The 13,414-nt window shown below is 31.7% G+C and overlaps 1 protein-coding gene across 4 annotated transcripts in view; it reads left to right on the forward strand.

Moving 5' to 3' along the window:
• Positions 1-13,414, forward strand: part of LOC118190211 (CD151 antigen-like) — an 85,103-nt gene that overhangs the window by 47,295 nt on the left and 24,394 nt on the right. Inside the window, exon 1 of one of the 4 annotated variants that reach the window (XM_035360885.2) lies at positions 7,646-7,966. The exons of the other annotated variants lie outside the window; for them this stretch is intronic. Coding sequence (XP_035216776.1) covers positions 7,871-7,966 — 96 coding nt within the window. The 5' untranslated portion in view covers positions 7,646-7,870. Of the gene's footprint in view, positions 1-7,645; positions 7,967-13,414 lie in introns of those variants that run through there. 4 annotated transcript variants of the gene reach the window in all.

Here is a 13,414-nt window from a genome sequence, read left to right on the forward strand (position 1 = left end):
CGGACCGAACTCCCAGTGTTCAGCGACTTTACCGCTCGGCCGCTGGTGGGCCGTATTTATAAGGAATTTCGAAATTTTACTGGTATTGAATTTCATTTCTTTTGGGTCTTTGTGGTTATTTCTTTCAAAAAAAATTTTTTTTGTCTGTAACTGATTAATTTTCAGCAGCATATTGTGCGGAAATGGGAGTGGGATAATTTTGTTTTAAAATAAAAATTTGTGATACTGTTATATATATATATATATATATATATTAAAATATTTTTGGTTTCATGCACAATTATTTGTATTTTCTGCTTTTGCAAGAAGTAGAATATTTAATTATAGTTATTAAAGTTTATACTATAAAATATTTATAAAATTATATCGTTATATATGATAATTATTATGTATTTTGAAATTATATAGTTATTATAAATAGTATGCAGTTAGTATGTAGCTGTATTTATAAAATTATAAATTTATTATAAAATATTATACAGTTATATTAATAATTTTAATACATAATTGTTATATTAATGGAATTATATAGTTATTATTGTTTTTTTACTATAAAATACGAGCCTTTTACTGAAATTTGTATAGTTCACCACTAAATACGTTATACAGAAATCGAAATTAATTCGACCTAATTAATTCGATTCGCCTAATAATGCGACCTAATTAATTCGATTTACATTTTTATAGTTGATATTCTTTTAAAAAAGAAGACTGAGTTCATTTTTAGGCATCTGTATAATCTGCAAGGGTGTGAATATGTTATCAGTTTTTTTCTGGTTTAGTTGGACGCATTTATTAAGAGAGGCGCTGACTAGTTATGAATTAGTTGCTTTGCTGTGTGTTCAAAACAATATTCATTTTAGAACTGTATGATAAGAAAATAAGTTTAGTGTAATTTTAATGTGGGTGTCTTGAAATACTTATTCAGAATGTAGCAAAGTTTTAATCTCATTCTCTTTCCCATGTCCTCCTTTTCACTTTCCATTAATTTAAATTGGAGGTTGCGATCGAAAGCAGTCAAGGTCTATGAAAGCATTGTGGCGCGGGTGTTGCCTTCCTCCAGGTTAACTGGCAGAACAGCTTTTTGCATCAGAGCTCTCCTTTCCCCCTTCGTAACACATCCATTGATGTTTTCAAGGTGTCTTTTATTTTTAAATGTCATGTAAAAGAAGAATGAGTAAAGTGTACCATACTTGTGCTTGAAGTTCGAAGTTAAGGGTTCTTTTAAATCTTTAAAGAAAAATTCAAAGATTTAGTCTGTATTCAAAGCAATGCGTAAGGTCTAACATAGATTATTTCAAATAATTAAAAAATTTTCTTCTAATGGGAAATAGTCTCATAGAAGTCATCGCCAATCGACACTAACAAAATCAATCACTTCTGTCAAATGCGAAATCAGTGCCAGTGCAGGAATGAAAGTGCAACTTAAATTTATTAAGTCCAAAATCTGGCACACATTTAGGAATCACAAATTTAAATGTTTTGGATTTTCAATCTGCTCACTAAGAACGTTCCAGTGAAATGCACCGAATAGTGTTACGTCATTCTTTTCTTTCGCGTTATCTAAAAAACTATGGGTGCTACAGGTACAGTTCTTTGGGCATTTTTTATGTATTCCAAGTGAGGAATCTGGCTGCGCAGAGTTTGCAATAGTCTTGATGAGACACCCTGTACATTTCCTGTATATAGTGTAGACAGAAAATATACGAAAATTCACTGTTGAATAATTTTTAACACATATACATTAACGGATATTTTTTATGTGTTAATATATGAGTTAAATAAGATGTAGGAGTCCCCACTGTGTAATTCTAAGTTACAGTTGAATGTAAAGAATAAGAACTAATAAGCAAATAATCGCTTGAGTTCGTGAGACAGTAAATAAACTTGCAAAAACTTGACCCTTTATTAATTCAAATAAGATTTAACAGAACTCCGCTTGGAGTTGTACAAAAAAGCCGGCACTCGGGCTTGAACTTAAGAGACTAAGAATTAAACTAAACCAATCTTAACTAAAGAGATATAGCCGAAGCTATCAAGATTCTAACGGAGTTGGCCCCTTAACGCTAATTGACTGTGAAGCTATCAAGGGCCTAAAGTACGGCCGAGGGTAATAATAGTTTAAGAGAGAGGAGCCTAAAAAGGCGGACGCGTGCTAGCCATAATATCTGGTATCTCTCTCTCTAAGACAGTAGAACTTGGCGGTTATATACCGCTCTTCCTCATTAGTATTCAAACGTGATTCTAAACCTACGTTCTGGCTGGAAGTGGTAATTTGAAATTAAGAAGCGCTAGGAAAGGAAGTTTAACTCCAAATTTAACTGTTAATAAAATTAACATAATCCTTACAAAGGTGTTATGGCTAATACAGTACAAAGTCTGAAATCCGGACTCGTCGGGACTTCGGCGATTCCGGATTTGGGATTTTTCCGGATATTAGATCATCAGTTTAAATCTAGTAAGATGGCATGTAGAAATTATAAAATTAAAAATATGAAAGAGTGATTTATGAACTAATGAAGTATTTATGATCTAAAGGATATCAAAATTTAGAAAGAAAAACCTTAATATTTATTTGTTTACTTTTTACATTATTAAACATTTCTTTCAATGTAAGTTGCTTCATTTTTTGTGCTAATACTTTCTCTTTAATTCTGTAGACAGACATAATCTCTTGTTTAGTTACATTGTTGAAGTCCTGTAACAGCTGTTTCGAGAGTTCCAACTAACTTGTCAATCGGAATTTTCTCGTTTTCAGCAACTTCTCTGTCACTTTCTTCACTATCGGTAGCAGTATTTTCTGGATCTAGAACCATACTAGAGATTTTGCCATTCATTAATTGATTGATGATTGAGAAGCATTGTCATCACATTGAAAAACTTCTTTTATATCATCTTCATTTATTACCGCTTCTCCACATTTCTTTACAAATTAGCAGCTATCATCAAATTTAGCTATCCTTCACTATACATATTTGGCTATGCATCATGAACTTGGCGACTAACGATAAGTTGTTCCGTTAAATTTTATCATGCTTCTATCGCGCACTGAGGCAATTAAGCCTGAATTGTATTATCATGTCGCGAATTTTAATTATTAATATGTGTTTTAAGTTTCTTTATTCTAGTTTTTTTTATTTGTATTCATGTATATTTTAATCTGGAAAAAAGTATTCTTAGGTTGTTAAGGCTTTATTTAACTCGTTATTCTTGAGTAGAAAGTGTAGCAAAGGCGAGAGACGGTTGCGAGGAAACACATCTGGTTTATTTGTTTATGGCCTTTTTACTAACAATGGGGGCAGTAGGGTGTTGTGTTGTCACCTTTTACTAATGGCGTTTGTAACGAAAATTGTCTTCCTTTCGGTTTGTTATAGTTTCTATTTTATTTACTTCAAGACAGGGGGTTGTACTAAGCTTAGGTAAATGGATTCTCGTAAAGCTTAGTTTCCGCTTGTTGGAGGGTCCACTTTAGTTCACACGTTTTGCCGAGTACAGATGTTGGCTCATTGTGAGATTTTTCTTGTTTTTGATTCGTCATGGAGATGTAATTTTCTCAGTTTAGATAAAGTAAAATTCTAGCATTAGTAAGATTTAATTTGATGATGTTTTGTAGGCCAATGAAATTTTCGGAGACGGAGAGGAGAGTTTACTTCGGTGCTTGCACCAGGCTAGAGTTCATTCTGATTCTGATTTTCAAGCTAAGAGAAAGAAAAAGGAGAAAAGAGGGGGGGCTTCACCCCTTGTGGGTCTTGGTCTCGCGAGCGCCGGCTATTCAGTCGGATTTGGAGACAGATTGGAGTTGCGAAGATGTAAAGCAGTAAAAGACAAAGTTCGGTGAGGCTTGACCTCCTGCAGGGGGCTTGCGCCTGCGGTCTGAGATGAGGTTTCTCGCTGCTTTCCGCTGATGAGTATTTGTTCGAACGGAGAAAGCGCTCTACGCAAAATTTAATTTCCCCGTTTCATCATGTATTTTGAGATCTTTGAATAGTCATGTTAGAAGCTTTCAAGTTAGAACTGTTCGTCATAGACAGAAGAGATTTGTTACAGCTAATAATAATATAATATAAGAATTGTGCCGAAAGTGCTCTACGCAAAATTTGGTTTCGCCGCTTCATCGTGTATTTTGGAGAACTTGAATAGTCATATTTGAGATATTCCAGTTGAAGGAATTTGTCATGAGATACAGATTTGTTCCAGAAGGAGGTATCATGCTCCCCTTGTTCCTGAAATCAATGGACGCTTTCGAAAGTGTTTTGACAGGAAAAAAGAATGGTCTTTGCTCATTTCCCAGTGGATTGGATTGGATACTAAAAATCTTTCTGTTCGAAAAATTGTTTCCCACCTAATGGACAGATAACGCGATTCCTGGCTAATTGAAGAATTTGCCTTTAATATACTACACCTGTGATTCCTGAAATCAATGGAGACTTCTGAAAGGGTTTTTGAAAAAAAAAAAAAAAAAAAAAAATTTGTCTTTGCTCATTTCCCAGTGGACTAGACACTAAAGATCCTTCAATTCGGAAAAACTGTCTTCCATCTGTGAGTGCTATTTTTAAAGATTATTTTCTCTCTTTTCTCTGTCTTCCCAAATACCATGATGGTCTAGTTAATAACAATTTATCCACATAGATAAATGTTTATTACTTATATAAATTAAATATTGCTAGCTGGTAATATTAGGAAGCGATCAGAAATTTTAAAGAAATGACCAGTTAATTTGGAGAATTAAAATATGTCACACCTTCTTAATTTATGAAAAATGTTTACTATTAATTAATTGCTTTAATTATTGTAAACTGAAATTTTGTGTGACAGATGCGATATTTTCATAGTAAAGATATGTGGTAGGGGATACTGATCAGTTACCCAAGTATTTACTAATAATATTATTATATTCAAAAATTTAATAAATGTGTGTTTAAAATTTAATTGCATTTATGTATTTATCTTGCGTGTTAATTTACAGTGGTCTGTCATGTCCCTCCATTTGTTTGAACCGGGAGGCTTTTTAAGAAACATGGAGCTTTAATTGAATTTGGAGTTATTGATTTTTCCTTTGCATAGGTTACTCGCAACGCGAACCTAAAATTTAACTTGTACTACCACTATAGGATTGATTGTTCGATATGATATATGAATATACATATGATTATATTTTTTAATTAATTTGTCCGGCACCATAATTTGAGTCAAAGTTCAAAGTTATAAAAGATTAAAACACCTAAATTTTCAGATATTCAACAGTATTGTTTAGTTATTTATTATACTTATGTCTATTTCTTGGACATGCTTAAGGCTTATCAGAGTTCTAAATAAATAAAATCCCACATATACTTAAGCTTTATTGAGGGCCGGCGCCAGATATCTTACCACCTGATGCAGTTTCTGTGAGTCCTAAATTCTGTGGTTAGGTGCTGCCATACGAGCCCTGGCGCTGGTTCTAGGTTTATGTGAATAACAAATAATTAATTTTTAATTCAAATAACCCTAAATGTAATCTTTGGATCTATGAGTATCATCAACAAAATCTATTTTTAGCATATGGAAGGAATTTTTGGTAAATGTTTCCTCATCAACATTTTTTAGCGCATTCAACGCAGCAAAGGAGCCAAATTACTAATCATACAAGTTTATGATGAAATGATTGTTTCTTCAGTAACAAGGCATTTTATTTAGTGCTGAAGTGAAATTAAGAATCGGAACTCTCCAGATGTTTCATTATGCACGGAGGGGGGGATGGAATCAAATGCGCATGCATAAAGCCTACGAGAAATACTTTGATGGTGGTTTTGTGGTCCGGATTTTAGATTATTCCGGATAATGGAAGTCTGGATTTCGGACTTTGTATTTTGAATCCTTAAATAAAGGTATACTAGTCCCTGTGAGCAAGGTATTAATTTACATGAGAAGTGACACTGGAAATAAAAGAAAACGAATGATTTTGAAGCAAAAGTGTTTTAAAAAACTGTATTACTTTAGAAAAGTGTTATTTTGAAATAAATATTTCATATGTATATTGTACAAACGTGTACTACGTGCATTCAACATCGTATATACATATACAGTGATGTAGATTTAGTTTGTTTCCTTAAAAAGGTACATTAGACTGATTCAAGCAGTTAGCCTAAATTGCATAAAACGTGTTTGTAGAAATAATACTAATTAGCATTAAAATATCAGACTTACCATAGATTAAATGTAATTTAGAAAATATTCATCGATAGCTTACTACTCATTTCTTTGTATATCGAGATGTCCTGTCTTCGATTCTATGTTGAAGCCATGAATCTAAATGAATGAAATTCAGCTTGATTTTTCTTTTCTGAGTTCAGAAGAAGAATGATATAAATAATCGTTTCAATGCCAAATACTTATAATTATTTGACTGTCCATTTCACTCGATGAAAAATCGTTTGCAGAATTTAGATTCCTTTCGATTTTAGATGACGACTTACAATTGGAAGTTGGAAATAATTACATTTACTGACATTTTGCTAGGGAAAGCATTATAATTTTATAAAATATCTAAATAAATTCTAATTAAAGAAGGTTTTGAGATGTCCAAAGTATTATTTGCCTCACGTGAAGAGGCAAGAATGATGACAATAGATGATAACAATAAAAAAGACTTAAAAGATTTTATATTTTACTGCTTTACATATTGCATAAATGTTAGTAAAACAGCTCTGTTATACTCTGAAAAAAAAAAAAAAAAAAAAAAAAAAAAAAAGATACTCTGCATATGCTAACATTTTCATGCTTAAGCACTGCAGAACAATGCCGAAAGAAGCATGACGCTGCTCTACTACAAAAGATCATAGAAAACATTTCCCCAAAAAGATAAAAAGTTAACTATAAGAAAGAGACTGCTTTTGTTATTTTATAATATTATTTTCAGTCTAAGTGTGAGACTTTCTTACATACATAAAAATGCAACATTCTTGAAGCTGTTTAAGAGTTAACGTCTACCAGAAATGATATACCATAAAAATTTTATAAATACTTTTAATATTCACATCAATTTAGACATTCTTTAAGACGGGAAAAGGAAAGTCTGAAATATGATAATGTAGTTCATTAATTCGTGGTGTATATCATTTTCTGAATTTTAAATAAGAAGGATAGCTACAGTTTTATTCGAATATTTCATTACACGGGATTACATCGCATCAAATTACCACGGTAATGGAAGCTGTATTGCATATTTTGTTCCCATATAAATTCCAAAAATATTATTCTTAAATTCTTCAAGTAATATCGGTAACTTGTATTCCCGACTAATGTCTGAGTATGTGTGTATTTAAAAAAAAATATGTGTATCTTGAAGATAACATCTATGTATTAACAACACATATGTTAACCTAGCTCGGATTCTTCCTTAAGCGAGATATTCTGCAAGTGTTACGTAGTGTGATATTACCATTTCTTTTCATGCGATGATTCAGCATGGATTTCGATTCCGACAACCAAATGTCCGAGGACGAAAATGACCTTATCCTTTCTGATTGCCTACCTGTTTTTGACCCAGAGGTCAGCATCTTTTGAAGCAGGCGTAATTGTCGTCCTTGTCCCGCTTTTATCCACTTTTTCCCAAGCAGAAAACTTTCACTATAACTTCCAGCTGAGAATAGAATATTATCGAAACACTTTCTTATCTGAGGATTAAAGTGTATTGGGCGCGCTTTAGAAGTGATTCTAAGGTGTGTCATCGTATTCCGGATTCATCTGTTGTTGGAGTCATCTGGAAGGAAGAATGAAGACCTAGAGTTATCTTCTGGGTGGACTTGGAAGGAGTGTTACAGAATCGTGATTATTTTAAGAACTCTACACAGGAAAATTACACTAATTCTTGAGTATCATCATTTGTATCATGGCGTCCACTTCTAGCCATCACCATCATACATCTTCTTTCAGAGGTCCTCTTCCTGGTGAAGCGAAACCTCACTTTTCTCATCATTCCTATAAGGTAAAATAAAAGCATAGATAATATTTAATTAATCGTTTCATCATGAAGCATTTTTAGGAAAATGTTCTTCAGATATTGTTGCATTTTGCATTGTTTGGTCTGCTTTTAATGTGTTTTTGGAGGTATGTTTAACGATTAGTAAACTTAATAAATAAATGCTTAATAAATAGAGCTTAATAAATAAATTAAATACGATTAGTAAGTTTGATAAAATTAATTTAATTAAAAGCTCAATAAATAAAGCTTAATAAATAATGAGTAAGCTTAATAAATAAATCCATTAAATTTTGATAAATACTGATTGTTAAAATCAGGCAAAAATGTAACTTTACTTTGATGCAGATTTTCAGTTTGATGCAATAAAACTCTGTCGATTTCGAAGGAAATCGGGCATAGGTCCTTCTTTTATTTTTGCTCCTGAAGAAGAGGGACCTATGTCTGATCGCCTTGTAATGGACCTAGTTTTTGCTTTCCCAAACTCTTCCCCAAATTGAGGCTGCCTTTTTTTTTTTTTTTTTTTTTTTTGCCTAGTTTTAAATTTACACTGCCGTCTTCCTAGTTTGAAATACTGAGTTTCTAAAGTTAAACTGGCATAGGATCTTAACAACAACAATAAAGAGTCGTCTTCAGAACTCTTTATACATCTAGCGAAGGAGCTTTTTCTTGTTTCTTAAATGGTCTAGAATCTCTAATGGATGTTCCTGAGTAATGACTATTTGATATTAAAAGGGTATTAAATGGAGCGAAATCCTAAAACTGTATAATTTATAACTTACTATGTTTTTGAGTTAATCGATAACTTATTATGTTTTTGAGTTCCATACATGTAAAAATATGGTTGAATGTATTGAGTATATTAGGACTATAATGTGAAGAAAAGTTAAAAATAATAATTGTACAAGCTTTAGTGAAAAATTATAAGAAATCCAACCATTAGTTGTTTTGGTTTATAGGAAATTTTATCAGTTTTGAAGAAGTCAGGCATCAAACTTTAAGTTAGATCAGCGGTTCGCAACGGGTGGTACGCATACCACCGGTGATACCCAAGAGAAAAATAGGTGGCACGCAAAGAAGCAAAGTATTTTTAACTATTAAATTCAAAAACCTCGGGAAAAGAACAACTGATAGAAATTTACTGTGATCGAACTCTAACTGAAGATTTAAAAAATAACACACTTGTTAACTTTTGGCTGAGCCTAAAAAAATTAAAGGCGTTTCAAACAAAGCTGTTACATTTTTATTGCCTTTTTCTGAACCTATTTGTGTGAACATGTATTTTCTTCCACGGTTTATTAGAAAAAGAAATACAGAACAAAATTTAAATTGGATCCTAATTTACAGGTAAAGTTAAGTGAAATAAGACCAGACATAAAGAAATTTCACACTAAATTTTAGAATTAATGTATTATAGCTTAAATTTTTATAATTAAAATGGTAACCCATTTTTAATCTAATATTTTTTATGTGTGCACATTTAATATAGCCAATAGGTGTGCAAATGGCAAAATATATAATTTTTAATCTTTCTATTCAGAAATTGAATAATAATCATTGTAAAATGTAGCGGTGGTACTAAAGGTTTTCAATTTTTATTTAGATGGTACGTGTTTAGTCAAGAGGTTGAGAACCGCTGAGTTAGATCATATATTATTTTTCCTTAACAGAGAGGGATTTTCTAGAAATAAATGCCCACCCAAAGTTTGCTTTTAAATAATTTTATTTTTAGTTCTATAAATTTAATGAATTCCGCTGAAGTTCATGACGATACAAAATATTTTGCCTACGACTCAAATTTATTCAGATATTTTTAACCCAAAGGCTTGTTAGCTCAGAAGGGCTATTGGCCTTGTAACGGCATTTTACATGGAATAACTATAAACAGCTGTATCACTTTTCAAACAGTTGCCACCAAATATTAGAGCCCTGTATTATCTTTAATGAAATTAAATAATGCAGATAATAAATCTGCATGAACGTATGTATGTTTCTCGCATTGTAAAAAAAGGGTACCTAAAGTCATCAAAATTTGAATAACCTAGTCCTACACGCGAATATGGGCACCTGGAAGCCCGAATCTTGAATTTCGAATTTGCTTTATTATCTCTTTTATATTTCTTAACCTTTAGCGAACTTTTGATTAATAAATTTAACGATTTAAAAGCGAGCAATGGCAGCACACTGTAAGAATATTTTTATCTCTAGCGCCCGATATTATCTATCGGAAATTCGAAAGAAATGCTTCTTTTCAATATTCGTAACCCAAATGCTGTCAAAACGTGCATGTATGTGTAAACGAAAGAAACACTCCCTTTTGACGTAAAATAAAATCTGAAAAAGCTTTCAGATATTTTTCATACACTGTTTTTCTTTTTTTCCCCTGTACCTGTATTAATAATATTAACTTTTAAATAAAAAGTTTATTCAAAGAATAAATATTCAGAAAAACTGATGCAATGTAAACTCAGCTAAACCAATTATACAGCTAATAAACTGTGTGACATTTTGCGTATTTCGAAATATGTCTGCACTAAATCATTCGCAATTGTCTATAGGATGAGACGATTACTGTATCATGTTAAAAAATAGATTAAATAGTTACACTGGAAATATCTTTAAGGAAATCTTTAAAAATTTCTGGATCATAACAACGCAACATTGCGTCTTTCTTATCATGCTACTTACCATTCACATAACTTGGCTAGTGATTCTGTTTCAAGAGAAATAAGATACTTAGTTTAATTACTACATTCCGGATAAATAGCCAGCCATAATTTATTGATGATGGCCACTCTGTGAGGCATAAAATTTTCAATTTGTATTACGTGCTCAATTACTCTATGCTTTCTAAACAAACGGAATAATATAAAAGCATTCATTTGTAATTTAAAGCACTATTTTATTTTTCAAGTAACAATCTAATTAATACAATATAATTAATGTACCCAAATTAAACATTTTATTAGAATTAGGAGTATTTTGATTAATATAAAATGGTTCTGACACAATATATTTGCCCATGACGATACAGAAACTTTTTAAATACAACTACTACCATTCTGAACGGGAAAAATACATATTTAAGTATAAAGAAAATCTAAAGAAATTAACTAATTGATTAAAAGTAATTAAAGTCTCCATGAAAAATTTTAACTTTAAAATATTTGTATTCTGTCCTGTTCGCTTTTCGCATCTCATTATAATATTCTACTACAGCATCAGGCATAGAAGTGGCTTAGCGAATTCAAATTCTGAGATCTGATCTGATTGATTACTGATTAAGAGCTCTGATTTGTATCAAATTTACGGCTGTACGTTGCTTATTAGGTCAGCAAAATGAGCGATTCAGAAACAAAACACGAATCCTTAACACTTTTTATCTTTGGAATTATAGTTGCGCATCGTTTAGAAAAGTAAAAACTTAGGATATTTAAAAACATTGTTAACTGTGAAAGCATTTTTGAATAATTTTTCTACTTAACTTCGTATTCATAATTTTATTCTTCATGCATATGGTAAAGTTGTGGAAAATTCTGGGTTTCATAATAGGTTTCGTATTAAATATATATGGTATAGACTATTTGTGTTTTTTTTATTATGTTTACATATATGGGTTGATTTTTCATACGAAGGAAATGTCCATAGTATTAAAAAAATAATTTGACTTTTTTCATGTTGTTGGAAAAAAGGGCATTTTTTTCCTCTAAACCAGCCATCTTGTGAAAGAATATATTATCATCTTGAGCTTTATAAAATAGAAAGAAAAATATTAATAATGATATAAATAATAATAATATAAATAATACTAATACAAATTATAATAATAACATAAATAATAATAATAAAAGTTATAACAATAATATAAAAAATAATAATAATATAAATTAAAACAATAATATAAATTCGTAACAGTGTAAACATTTGCTAATGAACAGGCGAATGCTGTGTCGCGAAATTCTTTATGAAAAAAAAATATGTGTTTTGGTGAAAAAATAAAAAGTAAATGTTCTACGATTTCCACTACATATTTTATACATCGTCACCGCGTCATCAAGATCGAAACTATTTGGCAAGTAAAAAAATAGTTTTAATTTATAATCGCCCCCTTAGCTTAAAAAAATCAGCTTTATAGCTTAATATTTCTTCCTTTCAATCCTAAAATTCATAATATGCTCATAATAAATTTCTCCGTACTATGCCATTTCAAAATTAATCTTACCCTGATTCTTAGTAACCCTAATGACGCATTTACTTATATAATGGCAAAAGTGAAATTAAAATCTTTTATCCAGTAGCAATAAAAACTACTGAAACCAAAATCTTTAATCACCCAATAAAAATAGAACACTATTTGCGCTATTCCTTAATGTAAAATCAATCGTTGTCTTCCTCTGTCATAATGGGGCCTACCAGCGGCCGAGCGGTAAAGTCGCTGAACACTGGTAGTTCGGTCCGAGGTTCGAATCTCGCGAACCGGCTGGCTGCATGGGTGTTTTCTGGGTTTTCCCCATGTGTAACGTGTATACGAGCCAGTTTTCCTTAGAAAGTCATCCACGAAGGCATCCCTCACCTTAGGCAGATAGCCCTCGAGGCTTTGTCGTAATTAAATAACCAACCTCTGTCATAATGAACCATCGCTTTCCTTACTGAAAATCGTAATGATATAAATATGTTAGAAAATCAGTAACTGTTGGTTAAAGGGTGAGCGTCGTGTCTTTATTTAGCTATGTAATGTTCTCTGATATGTTACGCTGAGAATAACGAAGTGTTCAACCGGTCATGATTGTGTTTACCTTGTGACAATCCAAGTTTCATGGTCATCATCATTAACTACAAGCTCAAAAATTTTATTACATATACTGTAACGTTATATTTATAGGAAGTTAATAGTATTGCAGATAAAGTTAACTGATATTACTGACAAAAATTTTTCTCCATCAATGCTATTATTAAAAGATGTTTCTAACTTCAGAAATTAAAAGGATGCTGAAATGAAGTAAAATACCAGTTTGGAGACAACACCATGGGATTTATTTACTTCTGGCTTAAGAAATTAAGGTCAATCAAATCTACTCGAAAAATGAATACTTGGGATAAAAGCATGATAAAATAGAATAATTACCTTTGAGAACTGTGCATTGACCCCATAAAAGAAAATGAAAGTAAAAGGAATATTTGAAATTGAGAATGTTTACGGAAAGAAAGATTAGTCTGCTTAGTGACAGGTTTTCCTTTGTTTGGTTTATTTAATTATGGCAAAGCCCTCGAGGGCTATTTACCTAAAAGAAGGGATGCCTTCGTGGAGGATTTGTTAAAGGAAATTCGCTCGTATACACGTTAAACATGGGGAAAACACGAAACTCCCATACAGCTTTCCCGTTTGCCGGAGTTAGAACCCTGGACCTAAATACCAGTGTTCAGCTACTCGCTTAGTGCAAGGATTTTTCCTAA

Source organism: Stegodyphus dumicola, chromosome 2, assembly GCF_044657685.1.
Source record: "Stegodyphus dumicola isolate Sdum_Otavi_A_Nest chromosome 2, ASM4465768v1".
Classification (NCBI taxonomy): Eukaryota; Metazoa; Arthropoda; class Arachnida; order Araneae; family Eresidae; genus Stegodyphus; species Stegodyphus dumicola.